Raw genomic sequence first — 25927 nt, forward strand, 5'->3', positions numbered from 1 at the left:
CCGTTATTGGCCACAATCTTGTGACCACCTGTCTGTGTGTGTCTGAAAAGGGACTAAATCTAGTAACAGAAAATATTTTTTCTGTCCCCTCCTCTCTTGAAGTAAATTGAATTCTGTGTCCAAACTTACTGTTCTCATGCAATTGTTCCCTACTTGTCACATTACTCAGTTTATTTTTTTGCTTCATTAAGCATGTGGATATCTCCCTGATAGTCTATAAGTGACTATCAACCAACATTCCTAATTAGAAATAGACCCCAACACGTTAACCAGCCCACCCTAGTCATTCACAATAAAAAAGACCTTTATAACTACTAACTTCATAAATGCACTAAAAAGCTGCAATTGGACCCCCCCCCCCCCAAGAAAACTTCTTTAGATGAAGCCGTAAATTACTTTAACTCTGCCTTCCTTAAAATCTTAAATCATCATGCTCCCACCTGAACCATAAGAATAAAAACAAATTATGCCCCATGGCTAACTAAAGATACAAAATTACAATGAAAGGCAGAGATAAAGCTTAGACCAAATGTTATAAAAACAAAACTACCAATCATAGACAAATATATTTTGAACTCCGTAATAAGGCTAAAAAAACAAATTAAATTAAAGTCAACTACTGCAAAACCATGCAAGAAAAAAAATGCTCACAACCCTAAAAAATTCTGGGCCATAATAAATGGTATAATGAATCCAGGAATATCCTCCACTCCAACCCCAGTGCTACCAAACAACCAGGACAACATTCCGACTCAATTTAACAAATTCTTTTCTTGAACGGTTTCAAACTCTAGCAAAAACACAAAGCGCCACTAGCAGCCCCACAACAGCATGTTACCCTACTCAACCAAATACAAATTAAAATAATGATGCATCCAGCTTTCCCTACATCCTGTACCCACAAAAGTAATCCTTTAAACTCCTATATAAAAAAAAAAAAAAAGTCAAACCAACCACACTAGCAGCAGACAATCTACCTGCAGATTTCCTTCAGATAGCAACAGAAGCAATAGCCTATCCTGTATCCATTCTCATAAATAGATCACTAGCAGAATACAAAGTACTCACCTTATGGAAAACATCACATATTATTCCACTACACAAACGAGGTAAATCCTTAGAACTCACCAACCACTGCTTATCGCAATCCTATCCCCTTTATCAAAAATATTAGAAAGAGTTGTTCAGTACCAGCTACTGCATTACCACCTAGAAAATGACCTACTCTCTAAATCTCAGCACGACTTTAGGCCCTCACATAGCACCACCACAGAACTGCTGTTATTCACTGATATAATTAACCACCGTAGAAACAAGGGACTATTCGTATCTTCCGTATTTAAACTTATCAAAAGCCTTTGACATGGTAAACCACAGCTTCCTACTGCAAACTCTTTCTAACCTTAACTTCAGCTCCTCCTCTATATCTTGGTTCACTAGCTACTTATCAGACTGTCCGCAAGCAGTCCTTTGACAAGACCAGCTGTCCCCTCTACTACCTGTATCCACAGGAGTCCCCAAGGGTCTATCCTAGGCCCACTGCTGTTCTCAATATTTACCATCCAAATCTCTTCTTCCTCACCCACCACATCCATTATATAATATCCAGATGACACAACCCTTATCTGCCACCCCCACCTTAAAAGAACTCCAAACCCTAACCCCAAATAGCTTTACTCTAGCCGAAACATGGTTCACCAACATTAAACTTATTCTTAATCCCCAAAAAACAAAACTAAGTTTCTTTTGGTGCCAGGCGAACCCCTCCCCTAAACAATAATTTTACTATTAACTCTGACAACATCCAAATCGCTCCTACTACCCATACTAAACTGTTAGGTGTTGAGATAGACAACATAAAATATGACATCCATATAGCTCAAACCATCAAGAAAGTAAACAAAAAGCTAGGGCTACTTTACAGGAATAAACAGTTTATGACCAAGCAAACCAAAGTAACCATCGCAAGGACACATCTCTTATCCATACTTCTCTATGCCTCCCCTGTCCTTAAAATCTCTGCCAAAATGAAGCCAAATGGATTCTTGTTACAACTCGATTGCCAAGTTAGCTACTGAAGCTGTTATAGATCCCATCAATGTCTTGCCCTTAAGCAGCTCAACTGGCTTAAACTGCCTCAACTACTTCTACACAATCAACTCTGTATAGCCCACAAGCTCTACTACCTTCCAAAAAATACTCTAGCTTCTAATCCAGCCTCACACTTCAATGAGAGCCTTGGGATCCGGTAATCAAAACCTCATAAATGTCATTAAACATAAAAATGATGCTGCTCTCTTTGCTTGCACTATTGCCAGGACCTGGAACTTAATACCAAGCCATATAACCTTGACTACATCTACTACTCGATTCAAAAAGCTCCTGAAAACCCACTATTTGATTAACTGGCTTTGCCCATGCTACTCCCCTGGTTAACTTTTACCATTAAACTGTTCTAATAATCTAACTTGGGGTCTACACCTTAAATTTTCCCTGGAAATTCTGATAAACATCTCCCCTGAAAAGCTACCCCTTACTCTTCCAGGCATAGTGCAGGAATCAGGAGGCAAACCTCCTCCAGACCAGTTGGCTCACAACCCAAAGACGGCCTTTTAAAGATGGAAGTGGACCAAACAATCCGTGACTACCTTGCCCGCCTCTCCCACTGCCCTCCCCATTTGGAACTCAGTCACATCAAACCGCTGGGTACTGGCAGTCATACAAAATGGAGATTTCCTTTCTTGGAAGAAAAAGCCCCTCCAAGGGGCACCCCCCCCCCAAATCAACTCCACCTCATCCCTCACAGTACTGCAAGACCTTCTGCCACCAGTGGGGCCATACCTCAGGTAAATCTGTTTGCTTCCCCCCAGAACAGATGATTGAAAAAATTCTGCATCAAGGGTCACTCTCCACTTGCCTGGAGAGTAGATGCCTTCAGCATTCCATGGAGGGGGAAGTTTCTATATGCATTTCCACCCTTTCCTCTCATTCAAAAAGTTCTCCTGAAAATCAGGAAGAACTAACCAAAAATCTTGCTGGTGACTCCCTATTGGCCAAGGCAGCACTGGTTCCCACTACTCCTCTCATTAACCAAGTGCAATCACCACAAGTTACCCCACAAGGTGGACCTACTCGCACAACAAAAGAGAGTTCTAATTCACCCTCAACAACAGATGTTAGACCAAACACTCTGGGTGATAAATTTCTAATCCTTTTCAGACACCACTACTCTGAGGACGTCCTTTTAGTGCTGAGGGAGGCTAGGAGATCCTACTTGTCATAATGGGAAAGATTCTCCAACTGGTGTCTCCATAAGTACAGGGATCCCTGCCAGGAAGATCCTCTTAGTCCTTACCTATGTGTGTGAACTATTTAAGGCTGGCCTTTTCATACTCAGTGAAAGTCCACCATTCAGCCCATCTACCACTAGATCCCCCTCTACTATCCAGGCTAGATGTCAAAGTATTCCTGAAAGGGGCCTTACACATCACACCGCCAAGAAAACCCATCTCATCCCCTGGGACCAAAACTTCATTCTGAAAAACACTGGCACCATTTGCATCAGTTAGTGCTGCTACGCTTCAAATGTGTGCATGGAAGATGGTACTGCTGGTGACCATTATCTCAGCTAGAAGAGTGTCAGTTACAAGCTCCAATGGCCTGCTCTCCCTACACTACCTTCCACAAGGATAGAGTGAGCCTATGCACTAACCCTTCCTCATGCCTAAAGTGGTCAGTGAACTGCCCCTAAACCAATCCATTCACCTGCCCACCTTCTCCTCTCCAACCAATGACAGTGAGAGGATACTCCATTCCCTGGATATGCACAGACAACTAAGATTCTAGTTAGACAAAACAAAGTCCATCAGAAAATCTAGTCAACAGTTAGTATCCTTCCACCCTAGAGCCCTGGGCAAGGCAGTGTCAAAACAAATCATTTCCTGTTTGTTTAGGAAAACTATTTTCTTCTGCTACTCTCACCATGGCAAAAACTTACCACAGGGGGTAAGAGCTTACTCTACCAGGGGAGTTGCAACCTCTAAAGCCTTCCTGAAAGGCCTGGACACAGCCTCCATCCTGGAAGCAGCCACCTGGTCCACTAGTTGCACCTTCACCAAACTCTACAGATTAGACCACATATCCAGAGCCCAGGCAGGTTTTGCTAGAGCAATCCTGCTGAGTTTTGTGGAATCAGCTACATCTGCCTCCACCCTTCCCTCTAAGTTGTAGTACTCACCCACACTAAGAATGCTACAACATAGGAATCGAAAGACATAGAAGAGTTGTGTAAATCTTACCATAACCATAGTTGTCCTTCTCTTCCATGTTGCAATATTCCTTCCCACCTACCTATCCCCATTTTTTACTATTGACCTATCTTTAAGGCACTCAGAAGCTCTACCCTAGGTCTGGGGCAGATTAGCCAGCATGTGACACTTTCCACATCTGGCTGACATCTCTTGTTCTCTATGGAACTGTCTGACTGGGGATTTAAGTTCTCAGGTCTGTGCGTGCACACGTCACATTTAAGGTCTTTGGTTTAAGGCCCTATGTGTGACGCCCCATGCACTTACAGCAGCCAGGCTTAAGCTTTTGTATAGGAGCCAGCATTTGGGTAGCCTTTGGCGGGGAGTCCCACACTAAGAATACTGCAACACGAAATAGGACATCTATGGTTATGGCAAGATTTTACACAACTTTTTTTTCTCTTTCTCCTGTTTCTATACTCATACTGATGGCCAGTCCTATTGGTAAAGCCTCTCTTCTCCATTCTTATCCTGACTTAGTGCTATCTGATAATGTTCCACAACAACAAAATGTCCTTTCTGGATGCATCAATTACAAAATATCTGCAAATAAAGTTAACTTTTCTTGGTTATCATACCCGTTGTATCCTTGAATCTGAGTTCCTTACTTTTCAGTGGCTCCAAGTATAAGGCAGGGAAAGAGGATATCCCTGTCTAGTTTCTTCATTCATACCCAGCTTATCTAAGAGAAACCACCTTTAATTCTTGCTGTAAATCCTTCATATATCCATTTTAATGCAGTTTATCAGAGCACTCCTGGCTCATGGGAAAGGTATTTTGATTCTTCCCTGTATAACTCTTGCAGTTGTAGACTACTACACATAATTCGGATTTATTGATCTGTGTGCACTTCTCATCTCTTTCATTTTTTTATGGATTCCATTTGCTCCAGCCCAGCTTTCGTCAAACTATTACATTCATCCATGGGTTGCTTCAACTCGGTTGCTTGTCTATTTTGTAATCCTTTTTTGTGGCAAAACTGTTTTGCCCTGGAGTGTTTTGACTTCATTTCAACCACTGAAGTTGTTTTCCTCTTTCAACCATTTTTATGATGGGCGTCGTGAGTTGCATTTGGTTTAAAGACATATTTTGTCTTTTTTTTTTGTTAGTACACGTCTCCCCTACTCCCCTCCACAGTAGATTTGGAGTTTGTACAGTATATCCCTTTGCCAACAAACTTCTGTGCTGATTTTACCTGTGAAGACATTTTCCAGTTTAAAAGCCAAGAATGTTTAGTACAAAGTACATTACTGTTTATTGCTTTATAGGTTCGTAGGTTGGTACTAGGCTATCGGCCTGAAGGCCTATACAAACCTAGCCAATACAATTCCCTGGCTATTTTTTCCCACACTATTTACTTCCCTGGACCCCTCTCTAGCAGGGTGACTGACATGATCCCCGGAGTGAATTTCCTTTCTCCCATCCAATTGTCAAGGTTCCTTTTGAAGTGGGCTAAAGAGGCGCTCTGCTTGACCTGTATGGGCAGTCTTTTTCAGAGTCTGGGGAGTCTTTGGGTCAGGAACCTATCCCTCCAGCATGGTTTGTTTATTGTGATGACAAGGTTTAGATGCCTGGAGCGTGCGGCTCTGAGGGATTGGGATTTCTTTAAAAGTGTAGCATGTCCAACAGCCCTGGATTTGACATAGAGGCGATCTCTGCTTAACATATAAGACTGAGTAGACGATATGCGACAGAGTATAGCTGGAGTTTAAGGCAGTCAGCGTAGGGCATCTGCTTTAGGCTGTGATTATTTTAGTGAGGTATTTCTGCAGCCTTTCCAGTTGTTGCAGATGTCTTGAGTGGTGCATGCCAAATGGGACTTTGTATTCTATAATGGGTCTAATGAGGGATGAGTACAGTGGGACAATGACCTCCTTTTTTCTGGATGAAAAGCCCTTTGTGATGAGGTGTGCCACATAGAATGATTTCCTGACTTGTGGCGATGTGGTTATCGAAGGTGAGACCACTGTCCACCTGTGTCCCTAAGTGTCATCTCACTTTTGGTGTTTAGTGTACTGCCACCTATGTGGTAATTTATGGGTACTTGTTTTAACCCAAAGGTGTTAACTATGCATTTCTTGGCATTGAGCTTGAGCCCATAGCTCTGGCACCAAGCATCTGTTTCTGTAAGGCGCTTTTGTAGAGTATTCATATCGCCTGCGGATTCAATAATGGCTCCCAGTTTGCAGTCATCTGTGAACTTTGTTAGCCAGAGTCCCTTAGTGTGGGCCTGTACTTCAGAGAAATAGATGCAAAACAAGAGCGGTCCCAGGACTGAACCCTGAGGTACTGCACTTGTCACTTGTCTGGAGCTGGATTTGGAGTCAGCTACTTTTACAGTGTGGGTTCTGTCAGTAAGCCAGTTGGCAACCCATCGAGTGATGTAGGGATTAATGCCAAGCTTAGTAAGTTTATCTATGATTCCAGAGTGGGGTGGTGGTGTCAAAGGCCTTGGCAAGGTCTAGATAGGCTGTGTGGACCACCTTACCCTTGTCCATGGCTCTGGAGACTGATTCGAAGAAGTCAGTCAGGTTCAGGAGACAAGATTGGCTCTTCACGAACCCAAACTGTGTGGGGTCCAGTGTTTGAAGGTTGCCAATGTCTTTGTTTATAAGTTCCATGATAATATATTCCATGGCCTTGCAGATCAGGCTCGTTAGACTGATGGGGCGGTAGTTCCCGGGATCCAAGGTGGATCCCCCCCCCCCCCCTTGTGGAGTGGGATAACTGTAGCTATGCACCACTCAGTGGGCATGAAGCCTGAGGTGAGGCTATGATTAAACATGACACTTAGGTGAGGTGCCAGTTCATTTTGTAGTACATGTAAAGCCTGGGATGTCATCTGGTTCCATGGATGCTGTATTCTTAGCTTTGGAGGGTGCATTTTTTACCTGTGTGGCCATTTTTACCAGAATTTGGCAATCTTCCGAAAATGAGATTGACCTTTTAGGGTGGTGAGAGGGGGGGTGAAACTGGCACTGAATCTATCCGCCAGGATACTGGCAATGTCCTTGGAATCAGTATATTTAATGCCATTCTGTTGTAGCTCAGAGCAGATCTGAGCATTGCCATTTAGATTCTTGACATAGTTATAGGACGCCTTGTGGTTGTCTTTGGAAACTTTGGCAATTTTATTTTCATAATTATCTTTTGAGGATTTTATGAGGGATCTCAGCTTCTTACTGAGACTGGTAAGGGTGTTTTTTGCATCCTGTGATTTTCCTCTCTTCTGCAACAGACCCAAGTAACTGTTTCCTTTGCTTTCAGTCTGGAGGGCTATCAAGTTGCAAAGCATACTTTTACACATTGACTAATTCACTGCCTTTATATTTTCATTAGGTGGGGTTGATGGATCATTGCTTGCCCCTTAAGACAGACTGCCTCAGCAGTTACCAAGTTTGCTGCTTAGTTTAATGGTATTTTGGCTCTGGATGTTCATGATGCTGAAACCAGACAGGAATACTTAAGAATATCTGCTTTGGTTCTGTCTTAAGAACTCTTCTTTTGGGTTCTTCTTAATGGGTTCCTACTTTACTTGAATTGTTGCTACATTTGTTTAGTAAACAGCTGTGAAACCTTGTAGAGGTGAGTACAGTAATAATTTCACTTTTTTAGTTATGTAGGTATCGGCCATGACTCCCATTTTTTTCATTGACCTTAATTGGAAGGGTCAGAACACTTTGTCTAACCCTGGAGTAGTGGTGCTATATTTTGCTCCTTTTGGTAGACCTTGTTTTCTTTGTTCTTACTATCTTCATCAGTCACAAACTGGAGGATGGTGTAGCCATTTCCCATTCTGTCTACATATCTGGTAAAAAAGCATCAGTAAACATACAAAATAAGATGTTGTCCTATTCCCATGTTGCAGTATTCTACATATGGGTTTATCCTCCAGTCTCATGTACATATCGCCAGTATCCAAAAACTTTAATTCCCTCTGCAGTGCGTGAGACGTCTGACATGGACGAGATTTCATGGGCCATAACTGTGAAGTTGGCATGCACCAGCCCTCAGACCTTTTCAGCTGCCAGTCGTACACAAGGCGTCTCTGCTACCGCTGACATCAGGTTCTTTTTATCAGATAAGTACCCCATTGGGGACCTTTTCAGTCTTGATGGAGGGTTTCTCCGATGTCTCCACAGAACTGCCAAAAAAGAAGGTCTGGATCTTACAGCCTTTGTCTACTGTTAAGTCTCTTCAGGACGATCTCCAGCCTGCGGCCGGTATTAACCTGATTTCTGGATCGGGGCCCAAATCCGCCACTCAGGAGGTTGCAGGTACCTCTAAGGATGCTGCACTATCCTTAGGTGACAGCACGTCCGTAGAGGCTATTCCATTGCCAGTCTCTTGCAGGGGAGAACCTGTTTTCTGAGGAACCATCTGAGCCCTCAGAGTCCTTGGAATCTCAGGTTTCTAGACAGACATCCACAGACCCTGTTAAAAGAAGAGAAAAGAGGAAACCTATTTCTCCCTCTGCAGAAAGCATTCCTGATTGGCAGGCTTTCAGTCAAAGCCTTTTCAGTGCCTTGTGCCTTTATGGTACTGAGGCCTACCACTGCTGTTACTGGTTCCAACTCTTCTCTCCTGAGCCCTAGGCCCCAGCCTACTGGCAAAGCTAGTAGGGAAAAGGAAGTCCTTTAAAATTCCTCTGAACAATCACTTTCTTACAACTCAGCTATCTTCCCCTTGGGGATATGGATTGCCAGAGGAAGTCAATGGACCCTGACTCCCCAGCTGAAGATTGACCTTTAGTGAGACAATCAGATGGATCACTTTAAATGGGAATCCTCAGAGATGACTGAGGTACAAAAGAGGTACTACGACCTCATTCAAATGGAAACCCCCAGCCCATTGTCTGTCTCTCCTACCCTGCCTGCCTTCTTAGATGCTTTTTCTTCTGCATCTCTGAACTCTGACTCCCAACCTCCTGCCCCATGCAGACCAGACAGGCTTTGTATGGTGCTTGACACTAAGCATCTGCTTAAGTCCCCACATGCTGAACCTGCCACAATATCAGGCTCTACGGACAAAGCTTCTAAACTACTACCTACTACCACCACTCTCCCAGCAAGACAGCAGGACAAGGTTGGGCAAAAAGATATATACTTTGGCTACCTTAATCTTCAGAGCTACAAGCTAGCAGACCCACATGGCCAAGTATACTTTGTCCATCTTAGAATCTGCCAACAAACACCTGACAGATATTCCAGACTCCCCTGCCAAAGCATCACTATCCTCTCTCCTGGCTCTCTCCTTTCGGGTCAATAGACATAATATCAAGTATAATTATGATGCTGCTGAATTCTCTTAGTTCAGCAGCATCTGCCTTATGCAGATATTCTTGACTTTGCCCACAACCCCTGCCAGATGATTTCAGGGCAAAGCTCATTGATGCTTCCTTGGATAATACTGCAGTTTTTGGTTCTATGGTGGCTGACCTTTTCAAATCCCTGCAACAAAAAGGTAAAGAAATGCAGGACCTGAAACATTTACTGGTTTCACCTATTCCTAAGTTTCACAGAAACTGTCCAACCAAAACAGTTTATTAGGAAACACTCCCACCCTGCAACTCCTTCAAGGCCTCGTAAGCACATAAGAAAACAACCCCCCCCCCCAGCTAAAGAATCCACTTCCTCTAGCCAGAGAACTCCCTTTCAGGACAGGCAGCATATGAATACCTGCCACTCTTGCCTCCTCCTCCTCCTTCTATACCACTATCTGCTTGCCCCTCTCACTGTGTCTCCCTTTGGGCCCATCTCACGTCAAGACACGTGGGTCCTGTCATTTCTTCAAAACAGTTACTTTGTCCTGGATTTCCCCTCCCATAAGGTGAGGTATACCTCGACCACCTACACAGCAACCGTACCTCTTGCAACTGATAGTCCAGACCGTGTTAGACAAGAGCACCATAGAGGCAGTCCCTTCTACTGTAAAAGGAAGAGGATTCTACCCAAGGCTCGTCCTGGTCCCCAGGAATGATGGACCCTGGAGACCCATTCTAGACCTCTCCTAACACAACCTTTTTATAAAAGTCCCTACCTTTAAAATGCTAACCCTGTCAGCCCCTTTTCCTTTCATAGTCCACAAGGGTTCCTGGCTACTTTAGATTTAAAGGATGCTTGCCTCCACATCCGAATCAAACACTCCCACAGGAAGTACTTCAGAATCTTGGGTTGCTCTCACTTAAAATTCCCTGCATTGCCCTTTGGACCTTCCACTGCACCCAGAGTCTTCACCAAATGCCTGGCACCTGTGTTGGCTTACTGCAGGACAAAGGCAATACAGATATTTTCCTACCTGAATGACATGCTGATCCAGGCTGCCAGCCAAGAAACCCTCCAAGGGCACATCGTCTGTGGTGACCCTCCTTCAGTCACTGGGATTTTAGATAAACCTAACAAAATCACATCTTCAACCAACACAATACATTGTATTCCTTGGGTGCAGGATCTGCTCAGATCTCATGGAGGCATACCTACCCCCAGGAAAAGCGAGTTTCTTGATGGAACATCTTCTCCTGGTCCTTCACTCCACAGAGTAGACTGCAAGGCAGTACCTCAAACTTGTGGGCTACATGGCAACCACTATATCCATGCTTCCTTTAGCAAGATTCCCCATGGGAAAGCTACAGTGGTACCTACAGTCAGTCTGGAAGCAGCACAACCAGCCTCTAGAGCACATTGTGCCCCTTCTTCCCTGCCTAAAAAAGGAAATACTATGGTGGTTGGCACAGGTAAATCACAACCCAGGCCTTCCTCTCCAACCACCTCAACCCACTCAGGTCATGCACACAAATGCCTGAGACCTGGGGTGAGAAGCCACCCTCGGCCACTGACCGGTGCAGGGCCTGTGGCGACATCACCTCAAAATAGAATGCATTAATGCTAGAGAAATGAGGGCAATCCTTTTAGTCCTCCAGGGATTTCTCCCTTAGTTACAACAGTGGCCACTCTGGATATACACAGACAACACCAATGTGCTGTGGTGTATCAACAAGCAGGGAGGAGCAAAGTCCTACCTTCTCTGCAGACTAGCCCTTTTAGTCTGGGAATTGGCCACCTCACAGAGAATCACCCTGCACGGTGACCTACATTCCCTCTCTCCACAACAAACAGGCAGATTTGAGCAGAACCAGCACAAAAAAACACAAATGCATGCTTCACAGACATGTCTTCCTGGATCTGGTCTAAGGTGAGGTGCACCTCAAACAGACTGGTTTGCCTCCACCATCAACAGGCAACTTCCTGGCTTTTGCACCAGGACACCGGAACCACATGCACTGGCAACAGATGGCTTCTCAGTTTCCTGGAAGTGGAAATGTCTATATGCATTCCCCTCCTTCCTTCTCATTCAGAAGGTCCTGCTAAAAAATTAGCAGGACAACCCCAAAGTTTTGCTGGTAACTCCCTATTGTCCCAGAGAGCACTGGTTTCCTTTACTCCTACACTGTCCAAGGGCAATCACCACAAGTTGCCCCCTGAGTGGACTTTCTCACACAGAACAAGGGGTCACTAATCCATCCACAGTGGCAGCTTCTGCAGCTAAACTTGTGGCTGATAGAATTTTGATCCCATTTAGACACCTTTACAATGAGGATGTGCTCAATGTCCTGCAGGAGGTTGAGAAACCAAATACAAGAAAATAATCTCTCAGTGGAAACTCTCCACTATGTGATGTCATAAAAGACAGCTGGACCTGCTTCTCTGCTAACCCCCTCTAGTGCCGTCATATTTGTGTGAGCTACTACAGACCAGATTAGCTTATTCATCCATCAAAATCTGTCTGCTATTTCTGCAGGTCTGCTTCTGAATCCCCCTTTAGTATCCAGACTTCTTTCCAAACTATTCCTCAAGGGGGTACTTCACCTTAGTTCCCCCAGGATACTTTCTCCCCTGCCTTGGGACCTTAATTACGTGCTTGAGAAGCTTATGCTCCCACCCTTTGACCCAGCTGATAAAGCTTCATTAAAGTATTTACCTTGCAAAACTGTTATGCTGGTTGGCTCTAACTTCAGCCAGAAGAGTGTCTGAACTCCAAGCCCTTATGGCTATTCCTCCCTTCATTTTTCACAAGGACAGGGTTACCCTTGGGACAAATCCGTCCTTCGTGCCTTCGTAGTCAATGACCTTTCCCACAGTCAGGCCATACATTTAACTCTCTTTTTCCCAAACCCGCAAGGAGACAGTGAGTGCTGTATTCCCCTCTATGTACACAGACAAGTCAGATTCTACCTGCACACCAAGTCTGTCAGACAGAGTGACCAGATTTTTTTATTCTTTCACCCCAGAGCCTAGGCAGTGACCAAGCAGACTATTTCTACTTGGATCTCCAAGGCCATCACCTTCTCTTACCAATTTGATGTTAAGTCTCTGCAGAGTACAATTAAGGCTCATTCCACCAGAGCAATGACCTCGTCAGAGGCCTTCTTGGAAGGGCCTGGTTACCTCTACTATCCTGGAAGCTGCTAAGTAGCTCAGTCCACACCTTCACTAAACACTACAAACTTGACCACATCATCAGGTGTAAGGCAGGGTTCACCAAGGGTATCATTCATGGATTTCTGGAGTCTGCCTCTAGACCACCACTCCAATCTCTGAGAGCTTTGGCACTCACCCATATGCAGAAAACTGCAACATGGGAATAGAAACACACAGAAAAGTTATGTAAAATCTTACCATAACATAGACGTCCTTCTCTTCCATGTAGTATTCCTTCTCTCCCTTCTTTCCCTCCTGTCAGCTAATGACTTCCCTTTCTGGGTGGCAATGATATGGCATTGCCCTTCTAGGACTGGCTGTGACTGGGGCCTCTGTTCTGAAGCTGGTGCATGCCAATATCACCTTTATGGCCCACAAAATCTCACCCACGTCAGACATCTTGCGCACTGCAGAGGGACTGAAAGCTTTTGGAAACAGTCCGTATGTATGTGAGACTGGAGGTTAAACCCATATACAGAATACTGCAACACGGAATAGAAGGACATCTATGGTTATGGTAAGATTACACAACTTTTCTTTCTGTATCATAAAGCTTGGAATTCACCAGAATCATCCTGTGCTAGTGAGAATAGCATTTTGGCGAAGGTCCCTCTGATTTTAATCTGAAGATTTCTAACACTACTAACAGTATCACTTAACCACACATGGTCATCTTTTCATCCAGACAAAATTTCAGAGCTTTGGCTATCCCCATAATATTACTGGCCTCCAATTCAGAGAGACAGCAGTAGTCTCATTGGAAAAGATCAGCCTGTATCAAGTTCAGTTTGCAGCCTAAAGCAGTTGGTATTCACCTTACCAGAACCTAGTGATAAGTACTCAGATTATTAATGTTGCTGTATTTTTAGCATTGCTTACATTTGCTGTATTAAACTGATTTTGTGATTTGTGCAAATCTTTCCAAAGCCAATAAAACCACAGAAAAGGTAATCTTCATTACATTACCCACAGGACTACCACCTTCAGTGTGTTTTTTTTTTTTTTTTTAATCTGTTTAGGATAGAGATGTTACTTGTAAGTATTTGTTTTTTTTCCTTTTCAGGAAAAAGAGCTGTATTTTACAGTTTTTCCCATTTTTAGGCATTTTTTGAGCTAAAAAAAAAACTTGGGTCAGAGCGCACCTGTCCCTTCCTCAGTAGGAGGGTTGACTCTGTAAAGGCCATAATGTGAAACACCGTAGTAAAACGGGCTTGCACCAAAAACGCTATTCACCTTCAGTTGGGTGTACTCAAACTGGCTGAGTTTGTTATGCTTCTTATACCCTCCAGACCCTTTTTTAAAGAACGTCTTACAAGTCTTCAAGGAAGCAGGAGACCAAGTACCAGGAAACCATGCATTTCAAAGTGGTTAAGATTCTCTCACTGGTGCATAACCAAAGGACAGCAGCTGCAGCAAGCTAGCTTGCCTCAGGTCCTGACTTATTTGACAGAACTGTATAGCTCAGGTTTATCCTATGCTTCTATTTCGCTTGCCTGCTTATACACCCCCACCCCCAAATCATCTGTAATCACACCATGAGAGAGTTTAAGGGTGTCTTTAATTTAAAACCACTTAAGAGTTTCTAAGTAGCTAAATTTTATCCTAGAAGAATTAACCATGCCTCCTTTTGAGCCTGCTGCCTTCACAGATCTAAAATACACCACCTAGAGGGCTACCTTCATGGTGGCTCTCGTTTCTACCTGGAGAATGTGAGTTTACTAGCCCTTGTGTCGAGAGCCTTTTCTTTTCATTTTCTGTGCTGTATATACAAAGCGTTACTTTACATTTGAACTTTTTTTGTCACTTTGTTGTACGCTATTCTATGTTGTATATCTGGTTAGTTTTTGATTCCAGGCTAAAATTAAAAATGGTCAGATTTGGTCAGTCCTCTACCCTGGTAAATAAATTCAGATAAAGATATGGTTTCTCTGCAGAATAGTACTTTTGTTCTTAAGGTGTAAATGTGATCAACTGTTACTAAACTGTGTCAAGGTCAACAGTCAGTTGCCTTGCCTTCTGCTATAAACATGGAAAAGCCAGTACCAGGGTAGGGTCAGGACCCACTTCACCCGGGTGACTGTGGTTATTGCTGCATCTTGGAAGATGACAGCTGGTCTTCTGTCCCTGCCTTTAAACATAGGATACTGTCTGCTGGTTTTAGGGCTGGGCAAGGATTTATTCAGCTGTTCAAGGACACACCTTCCTTCTGTCTCCATCCATCTCACTTTAGCTCTTGGAATATTCCCAAGAGTGATTTACAACAGTGAAATACAGTGAATTTAATACAGCTGTGTAGATGCTTGCCATAATTGTTCAGATTTGAGTATCTTCACTGTTGCACTACCAATTCCCATTTACAAACCCCTGGTTTCCTCCCCATCCAGAGTTGGGGTGCTCCTCTATTTAGGACCCTTCTGCCACCTCCCTCCAAGTTATGTCTTCTTTATAATTCCAAATGGTTCTAGGGACATTTCTGAGCAGGTTGAAATATGGGACTGCAGTCAGAGGCAAGAAAGACCTAAGAAATGGTTCCAGCAGATGACCCTTTATACCTCTATGTCCTGAATTTGGAGGTATAAACCTCCACCAATCCTGTGGAAGGGAATAATGTCTCTTCATTCACTTTGGTTTCTGTAGTACTACAAATCTCATTTCTGATTAGTGTACTTAAGTTGTTACTCTTAACATCCACATATTAAGTGTCTACACAACTGTACCTTTTTCCTGTAGATATTTAGCCATGCACCCTGCTGCTGTTGCACTATTCCCAGGCATTAGAAGTGATACTGAAGCAGTGATCGTGAAGTGTAATGTAGCTTTAGGAGTTTAACTCCTTGTAACAGTAAATAGTTGATCACTGCAGCGTAGCCTTTTTTTTCACTTCTGTGAATGTAGATTTTCTTTTACATACCTCTGAATGCATAGATGTGGGTTGAATGAATGGGGCCTCAACTGCTGAAGGAGACTTCTCATCTTGGCCTGTTTACATCAGACATACTTGGTGACTTTATTCCTACAAGGTTTGTGTTTGTTGCTTTCTTTCCTACTGAACATTCTCCATGCAGGGAGCAAGCCACCTCAACTTTGAGAATATCCATGACTTTGTAAGGGAAGTCATGCTGAATAAAGGCAGAGTTTCTTATGATTAATTCCCAAGCATTTGAAATGAGGTTGTTTCTATGGTTACAGTGTGTATGCTAATGCAACTGTTGTATTTAAATCAAGAGAAAAAGTTTTAACAATGCACAATAATTGTTTCATTACTTTTTTTCTTGTCAGAACTTCCACAGCTGACTGACCTCCACCTTATTGATGTCACAGACACTTCTATTGGCCTGAGGTGGACTCCACTAAATTATTCCACTATTACTGGCTACCGTGTTACTGTACTTGCAGCAGGAGAGAGTAGACCTGTTCTTGAAGACTTTGTGGAACCTACAGCTGCACACTATGCGGTGTATGGACTGGAGCCAGGAATTCAGTATGAAGTTAGTGTCAGCACACTTTCCCAAGGAGGTGAAAGTCAGCCTACAACTGTCACTCAGCAAACTGGTAGCGTACCCCCCCATTTTTTTGCATGTAAACATTTGCTGTTTTGTGATTGGAAATTGTGAACACCTGGATTTAAATCTGAGATATCAAATTTGATGTCAGTCTGTTCATCTGTTGCAGTATTCATAACATGAGGGAGTTTCCTGCCATAGACAACCTGACATTGGCCATTATACAAAAGACTTCACTGCTGTAGGGGGTGTGGTATGTCGCATGTAGGCTGCTATTGGATGTTTGCTGTAAGTGACATACACGTGCACCAACCTCAGAACTTCTCTATTGCTGTATTCCACCGTATGGTTTGACTGAGTCATTTGCAATTCTTCTAAATACAGTTAAGTGTCCCATTGGGGAATTTTTTGACTTTTGCTGCTGCCTTTAGTTAGGGTTCATGTCATCCAAGAGGGGCAATTGCCAAAGTGGATGACAAATTCCACACAAGGAAAGCCACCTTCAGTGCCTGTTCTGCCTAGGCCCAAACAGTGACCACAGAAACTGGACTACATCTACTTCAAACCAGGGAGTTCTAAGCCACCCCCTTAAGGTAAGAACTCACAATGACTCACCTCGTCCAGACCTAGCCTCAGCCCACCTTCACATACCCCTAGGAGGAAGACTCTCCTTTCACTCAAGCACCTGGGCTACCATTACCAAGGACCAATGGGTTCTGAGCATTGTGTCTCAGGGGTACAAATTCTCCTTCCACACCTTTCCAACCCGAAAAAGGTTCCAAAATCTACCACCAAATCAGTGGGCAGCGACTCAAAAGCAAATCCATTCCCTGCTCTCCTTGGGAACAGTAGTGCATGTTCTTGCACAGCAGATAGGCCAAGGCTTCTACTCCAGACTTTTCCTGGTGCCCAGAGAAAGAGGGCACCTGATGCCCCATCCTTGATCTATCCATTCTAAATAGTTTCATGGTGATCCCAAAAGTCAAAATGCTAACCCTCCAGCAGTTGCTACCCATGCTCTCCAAGGACACTTAGCTAGCCACCCTGTACCTAAAAGAAGCCTACCTCCACATTCCTATCAGGGAGACCTGCAGAAAATATCTCCACTTCAGGGCAGGATCTCAACACTTTCAGTTCTCTGTGCTTCCCTTAGGCTTAGCTATTGCACCCAGTTTTTTCACAAAATGCCTGCCTCCAGCCATTGCTTTCTGCATGCAAAGAAATATTCAGATTTACCCCTACTTAGACTGCCTTATTCAGGCAGACAGCCAGGAGAAGCTGCTGAAAGTCCTGGCCTTTGTAAAGAACCTACTAACCTCCCTAGGGTACACAATCAATGAAAAGAAATCCAAACAGGTACCCACACAAAGGATAATCTTCCTGGGAGCAAGTCTGGACATAGCATCCCAGATGACATGCCTTACACCAGAGAAACAATTTTCCTGTCAGCTTACTTCTCCCAACTGGCCACCAGGCCCCAGCTTTCTGCAAGTAAAATCCTGCAAGCCCTGGTGTTCATGACATTTTGCATACTCATTCCATATGCTAGACTGCATATAGGTAGGTACTAGGCTATCATCCCTGGGACCTATACAAGCCCAGCCAAAAAGGTACCCTGGCTTTTGCCACTGAAGAAAATTATTTTCCTGTGCCACTGTCGAGCAGAGCCACAGAGGGTGATCCCCAGGGTGAATTTCCTATTTCCCATCCAATCATCAAGATTTTTCTTGAAGAGTGCTAATACAGAGCTTTGTTTGATATAGGTAGGTAGTTTATTCCAGAGTACGGGAAGTCTCTGGGACAGGAATCTATCCCTCCGGCATGTTCTGTTTATTGTGGTGTTAGGTCCCTAGAGCGTGTAGCTCGGAGGGATTGGGATTTCTTTAAGTGCAGCCTGTCCAACAGCTCTGGGTTTGACATAGATTTGTATGTTAGGCAGAGATCACCTCTGAGTAGGCGATATGCGACGGAGTAAAGCTGGAGTTTTTTGAGACTGTCTGCATAGGGCATCTGTTTGAGGCCGGTAATCCTCTTTGTGAGGTATTTCTGCAGCCTTTCCAGTTGTTGTAGATGTCTTGTGAGGTACATACCAAAAGGGGCATTGTACTCTGTAATGGGTCTGAGTGATGAGTAGAGGGGAACAATGACCTCTTTTTTTCTGGATGAGAAACCTTTTGTGATGAGGTGTGCCATGTAGAAAGATTTCCTGACTACTGTGGCGTTGTGATTATCAAAGGAGAGATTACTGTCCACCTGTGTCCTAAGGTCTCTTATCACACTTTCGGTGTTAAGTATACTACCGCCTGTGTTGTAGTTCATGGGTACAGAGTTTTTACCAAAGGGGATGACTATGCACTTTTTGGCATTGAGCTTGAAGCCATGGCCTTGACACCAGGCATCTGTCTCAGTGAGGCCCTTTTGTAGGATGTCCACATTGTTAGGAGTTTTGATTATGGCTCCTAGTTTGCAGTCATCTGTGAACTTCGTTAGCCAAAGACCTTCTGTGTTAGCCTGTACTTCAGAGAAGTAGATACCAAACAGGAGAGGACCCAGGACTGAACCCTGTGGTACTCCACTTGTCACTGGTCTGAAGTCGGATTTGGAGTCAGCTACTTACACAGTGTGAGTTCTGTCAGTGAGCCAGTTGGCAACCCATCTTGTGACATAGGTTCATAGGTTCATAGGTTCATAGGTTCATACTAGGCTATCTGCCCGAGGGCATTTATAAGCCTAGCCCATAGTTTTGTGGCTTACGCCACCCCTTTAGTATGGGGAACTATACCCATTATTTTGCTGTGCCTCTGTTGAGCAGTGACACTGAGGTAATCCCTGGGGTATATCTGCGATCTCCCATCCATTGGTCAAGATTTCTCTTGAACAAGGCCAGCGAGGTGCTCTGCCTCACATATACCGGGATTTTATTCCACAGCATAGGGAGTCTTTGGGTGATGAATCTATCCCTCCAGCACGTCCTATTAATAGCCGTGTCGAGGTTTAAGTCTCCGCCCTTGTGGCTCTGACGGATCTAGATTTTTGAGGTGAAGCATATTCATCAAATCTGGGTTTGACATGGCCTTGTATGTTAGGCAAAGGTCACCTCTGAGCAAGCGGTGCGACTGAATAGAGCTGGAGTTCTTTCAGTCGGGCAGCATAGGACAGATGTTTGAGACCCTTTATCCTTTTGGTGAGGAACTTTGTGGCCTCTCCAGCTGCTGCAAGTGTCGGGTCAGATACATTCGAATGGGGCATTGTACTCAATCATTGGTCTGATGAGTGATGAGTATAGGGAGACTATGACCTCCCTTGATCTAGATGAGAATCCCTTCATGATAAGGTGGGCAATGTAGAAGGTCTTCCTAACTACTTTAGCTACATGGGTGTCGAATGACAGACTACTATCAACCTGGGTCCCCAGGTCCCTGATAACTTCTTCTGTACTCAGTGGATTGCCACCTATTTGGTAGCTAGGGGTAACCTTGTTTTTCCCGAAGGGTATGACTATGCATTTTTGGCATTTAACTTTAGGCCATGGCTCTGGCACCAGTTATCCGTTTCTGTGAGACCCTTCTGAAGGATATCTGTGTCAGATGTGTTTTCTACTATGGCCCAGTTTGCAGTCATCTGCAAACTTTGTCAGCCATAACCCTCCTGTGTTTGCTTGTACTTCGGAAAAGTAGATGCCAAACAAGAGTGGGCCCAGGACTGAGCCCTGTGGTACACCACTTGTGACAGGCTTTGAGTCTGACATGGCGCCAGCAACTCTGACCCTGTGGGTTCTGTCACTCAGCCAGTTTGCAACCCATCTTGTGATGTATGGGTTAACATTTAAGCTGATGAGTTTTTCAATGATACCCGAGTGGGGTATTGTATCAAAGGCCTTCGCCAGATCGAGGTAGGCTGTATGGACTGCCTTTCCTCATCAATGGCTTTGGTGACTGTTTGAAAAAGTCAACCAAGTTTAGAAGGCATGATCTGCCTTTGACAAAGCCAAACTGGGATGGATCCAAAGTCTGCAAATTCCCTATGTCTTTATTTATGAGGTCCATTATGATCCTCTCCATGGCTTTGCAGATAAGGCTTGTCAAGCTAATGGGCCGGTAATTTCCAGGGTCGGTGGAGGCACCGCCTTTGTGAAGTGGGACCACAGTTGCAGTGCGCCACTCCTGGGTACGTATCCAGAGGTAAGACTACGATTAAACAGCTGTCCTAGCTGTGGGTTTAATTCCTCGTTGAGTTCGTGGAGCACACAGCCGGGGACACCATCAGGTCCCATGGATGCTGTGTTTTTTGCTTTGGAGAGAGCAGTTCTCACTTGGGCGTTGGAGATGTTTCGGGGGCTGCAATCGCTTGGTATAGATGTCTCTCCTTTGGGGAGGGCAGAAGTTTGCACTGAACCTGTCAGCCAGTATGTTGGCAATGTGTGTAGGATCAGTAATCTTCACATCATTTTGAACTAGTTCTGAGCATATCTGGGAGTTTCCTCCCAGGTTTCTAACATAGCTAAAGAAGGCCTTATGATTGTCTTTTGAGTCTTTAGCTATTTTTCTCAAAATTTGCTTTGGATGATTTTATGAGAGCTCTTAGTTTTTTACTTATAGTGATCAAGGGTGTCTTACCTTTTAAGGATTTTGCTCTATCTTGTAGTAGCTTCCTCCTTTTGATGTAGAGTTTGTTTATGGCTGGGGTCCACCAGAGTGGACGCTTGCCTTTGGTACAAAGAGTCTTTATTTTGCTTGGGATTGCCTTATCCATGCAGTCCTGCAGGTGCTGGTAGAAGGCATTTGTAAGTGATTCAGCGGCTTGAGTACTGTTTTCCGTCGGCTCGGGGCCTTAAAGGAGACCACACTAGTCTTTAGAAGTGTGAAGTCGGCTTTAGAAGTTCTTTACTGTGGTCTTTTTATTTCAGGTGGGGTGGGATGAGGACCTCCAGCGAGATTAGTTTGTGATCTGATCTCACCAGTGAGGGGTATACTTCGGTGTTGAACATTGTGCTCCCATGTTCGTGATGATGAGATCAAGTATGTTTTCTCCTCTTGTGGGGATGGTGACTAGTTGTTCCATGGCATTTGAGTTTATGAATTCCAGGAACTTTTGGGCTAGGGTGTTTGGGCTTGAGTAGTGTTCCCAGTCTATATTAGGGTAATTGAAGTCACCTAGTATGATGGTGTTTGGTGATACATTTATCCCTCTAGTGTTTTCAGGAAGGCCATGTGAGGTTCCTGAGTTTGTGAGGGTGGCCTGTAACATGCTACAATTTGCAGAGCAGTCTTGCCTATGGTTAATTGCACCTGGATGGTCTCCGATGCATCGTGCGTTGCCACCAGTCTTGAGGTGTGGGTGTCTTTGATGAATATGGATACCCCCTCCTTTCTTGGTATTGTCCGGATTTTGGGGCGGAACGCATGATAAGAGGTAAAACCTGATAGTGCTGGGGTGCTCTCAGGAGCCTTGAACCAGGTTTCTGTCACTGCACAGACATCGATGTTCTCCATACTGAGAAGGGCCTCGAGTCGTGCATTTTGAGATTTAGACTTCTGGCATTGAGCAGCATTACCCTTAGTTTTTTTCCTTTTTGTGTTCTAGGGTGGTAGGTTTAGAATTTGAGCCTTGCCTAAAAAAGGCACTATGGGGGTGGCAAGAGCCTTTGCCAATATCCGGAATCCCAGGGGTGACAGGTGCAAGCCGTCCCTTGCGAAGCAGCGTGGCTTGTCCAGCATGTCATCCCAGGCAGACAGACATTGGATCCCCTTTGAATGACACCAGAGTTTAAGCCAATTGTTAAAGCTGATCATCTTATCTCTGTATTGTGGCATCATTCTTGGTGAAGGTAGGATACTGCTCAAGATAAACTCACTTTATACCTAGTTTAGTGAGTTTATCTATAATTCCAGAGTGGGGGATGGTGTCGAAAGCCTTGGCAAGATCTAGATAGGCTGTGTGAACCACCTTACCCTTGTCTACGGCTTTGGTGGCTGCTTCAAAGAAGTCCATCAGGTTTAGGAGACATGATCTGCCATTTACAAACCTGAACTGGGTGGGATCCAGAGTTTGGAGATTGGTATGTCTTTTTTACAAGTTCCATGATGATACGTTCCACGGCCTTGCAGACCAGGCTCGTCAGGCTAATAGGGTGGTAGTTCCTGGGCTCTGTGGTGGCTCCCCCCCTTGTGGAGTGGGATAACCGTTGCTGTGCACCATTCAGCAGGCACAAAGCCTGAGGTAAGGCTATGATTGAACATGGTACTTAGGTGGAGTGCCAGTTCTTTCTGTAGTTCGTGTAGAACGCAGCCTGGGATGTTATCTGGTCCCATGGATGCTGTGTTCTTGGCTTTGGAGAGTGTGGTTTTTACCTGTGCAGCCGTGATTACAGGAACTTTGCATTCTTCCGGTATAGAGATGGGCTCTTTAGTGGGTGAGAAGGGGGTAAAGTTAGCACTGAACCTGTCTGCCAGGATGTTGGCAGTATCAGTTGGGTCTGTATATTTAGTGCCATTGTGCTGTAACTCAGAGCAGATCTGAGTGTTGCCATTGAGTTTCTTGACATAGCTATAGAATGCTTTGTGGTTGTCTTTAGAATCAGTGGCGATTTTTTTTTTTCGTAACTAGCTTTGGAGGATTTTATCAGGGATTACAGCTTCTTACTGAGGCTGACCAGGGAGCTCCTCCATTCATGGGATATTTTACTCTCTTTTTGCAAGAGTTTCTTCCTTCTGTTTTACAGTTTGTTTATGGCAGGGGACCACCAGATTGGCTTTTTTTTTTTTTGGAAGATAGCATCTTGGTTTTGCATTCTCTAGATGTGCACAGACATCGCAGATTCTACCTGAATAAGACTAAATCTTTTAGGAAAACTGACCAATTGCTAGTCAGCTTTGCAGCAGGGGCAGAGGGCAAGGTCATATCCAAACAGTCTGTAGCAGAAACAGATGCAGTGCGCTATCCATTTGGAGACAAACACCACAGGATCAGGGATAAGGGGGTCAGGACACATTTCACCAGGGCAACCTTCACCTCTGCAAATTTTCTCAGGGGGGTACCCACCAGGTACATCATGGAGGCAGCAACATGGGAGTTTTTTTCATACCTTCAAGCATTACCACCTGCCTATCTTCTCCAAATCCAGGGCAGGCTTTGCAACCCTAGTCTTACAGAGCTTCCTAGCCAGCCCCCAGGCTTCTTGACTGCCTCTGTCCTTTTCTTCAGCTTTGGGAATTGAGCCCTGTGTGATGACTGCAACAGTGAAACACAAAGAACATAGTACAGTTGTGTACACTTGCGATTAATATGTTCAAGTGTATTCACTGTTGCAGTCCTGTTTTCCCACCGTCCATCCCCCTTGTCTCTCTCTTCCTCACTTTTTACAGGGAATTTTTGGTATTTACTTTATACTGGTGTTGTTCTTCCACCATAACCTAGCTCCCTATTTGGGGGCTCCTGACAGCTGGGGCAAGAAAAAGTGATGTAATGGCGTCAGCTGCCTGATTTTATACCACTGACGACCTGACATCAGTCCTGGAGCACAGCAACAGAGACAGAAATACTAAGCCTCTGGTGTTCAGGCCAGCTGAGGGCTACCCTGGCAGGATAACCCAAGTATGATGACTGCAACAGTGAATACACTTTAACATCTACATTTATGGTATGTGTACACAATTGTACTTTCCATAGTGTGTGGATTACTGGGGGCACAGATCTGCATCTGTAGTATGTTCTGCTTGTCACTTGAAGTTTGATATAACATAGATGCCAGTGTAGAAAGACTGACCAATGCCCTGGTGGTGGCACTTGTGATATGAGGGCAGTATGAGCTGTTGTCTCACTTTGCTTTTGGAGCATTAATTTTGTGAAGAGATGGGTAAAGATCCATAGTTACCAGGCACAGAATGTGTTACTGACCATCGGCATGTGTGTCTCATACATAAAGTATGTAATGGTGAAATGTTAATTGCTTTTGTTAACTTGTTTGTTTGGATGTTCTTCGTGTTTCACTGTTGCAGTCATTACATTTGGGTTATCTGTTGGCTGACTGCCCTCAGTCGGCCTGAATAACAAAGTCTTGGGTCCTGCATTGGTTGCTGTCTCCTCTTCCATGACGTCAGGTCATCAGGGATATAAAACATGCAGCTGACGCCATTTTATTCAGTCTTTCTTGCCGCACGGTGCCCGAAGCAGAAGCAGTTCGCAAGTGCCGGTCGGCCGACTCCTGACATTTTCGTATTCGAGTTTTAGAACCGAAGTCTTCAAACTAAAGCTAAGTACCCCATTGGGGAAACTTTTTCTTGCTCCTTACCGATGTCAGTAAAAGTTAATTGCATTACTTGTGGGAAGCAAATACCTCATAAGGATTTTCATTTGTACTGTATTCCTTGCCTAGGCCCAGATCATAACATGCCTTGCTGTCGGTTTTGTGCTAGATTTAACCAGCACACTATTAAGCGTCGGTATATTTTTGCTTCTACATATTTTGGATCAAGGTTTAATTATCCTGAAATGTCATCTATTAGCAATCCGACTACCGGAGTTCACCAAAAACACAAAGAAAGACTGTCTAGGTCCAAAACAGACTATGAAGCTTCTCCTAAGCCATTTGCCGGTTCGCCAGTACTCAGGCGCTTACGCAGTCCCTGATACCCACTACTTTTGAGTTGCAGGCCTCTACCGAGACCAATTTGGAGTCCGGTATGCCGCAAGATTCTGAGTATTGAACCCGCAGATGTCTCTCCCTTGGTTGGGACTGGAGCCGCTGAGCAGGCACCAGCTTCTGAGGGTGTTTTCGGGCCTCAACATTTCTATATTAAACAGACGCCAGTCTCAAAAACAAGGTCTAAAACTTCTTTTATGTCTAAAAAACCGACGCATGAGCCACTTGCTCAAGCCCTTATGCCTAAATAATAGATGATCAAAATGGCTGAGAACTTAATTACCTTGATCATGCCCCCCCCCCCCTGCTAAGAGGCCTAGGCAAGGCACTGATTATGAATCTTAAGATCAGGTTTCCATTTCTTCTGATTCCTCTTCTGATCAGGAATTTTTTATTTCACCCTATGAGGATTCTGATGCAGAGAAAGCCATCCCATTTGCATCTCCTCCTGAGGATTACTCTTTTGAAGATACTTTAAGGGAACATTTTCATTGGGAGAGTCAGGACTTCTCCGAATCAAAAAAGAGGCTTAGGGATTTCCTTTTTCCTCAGCATAGGCCTTTGGCAGTACCTCCTGTATTAGACATTGTTGATGTGTTTCCGGAATCAAGCATGGCTCCTGATTCCCTCATAGTAAGCCAGACAGATATTACAGGGTTCCTGACTCCCACAAATTTCTATTCAAAAATCCTGCTGCTAATCCTGAGACTATTTCACAGGGTCCCAAGGGTGTAAAGGCCTCTACAGCCAAAAATCCTACCCCTTCTGATAGAGATTCCAGGGTGCTGGATAGATGGGGAAAGAAGGTTCATACATCTGCAACCTTGGCAATCAGGGCCTTAACCTGCCAGTTTCATATGCTTAAATATCAACAGCAAGTTATGGGCTTACTGAAACAGAAAATGATGTCGATTTCTGATTGTGTGGAAAATAGAGTTGCAGGAATTATTGCATTCAGCAGAACAAGTTGGAAAGCATACTTTGCAATGTGGTTTTGAT

General features: G+C 44.3%; 1 protein-coding gene across 1 annotated transcript in view; it reads left to right on the plus strand.

Annotated features, from left to right (window-relative positions):
• Positions 1-25927, plus strand: part of FN1 (fibronectin 1) — a gene marked incomplete in the record, with an annotated part of 4425379 nt that overhangs the window by 2561452 nt on the left and 1838000 nt on the right. The window contains 1 exon segment of the mRNA XM_044060668.1: positions 16064-16336. Within this exon segment, the coding sequence (XP_043916603.1) occupies positions 16064-16336 (273 nt within the window).

The sequence above is a fragment of the Protopterus annectens genome, chromosome 2.part0 (genome assembly GCF_019279795.1).
Source record: "Protopterus annectens isolate FY-2018-M chromosome 2.part0, PAN1.0, whole genome shotgun sequence".
Lineage (NCBI taxonomy): Eukaryota > Metazoa > Chordata > Ceratodontiformes > Protopteridae > Protopterus > Protopterus annectens.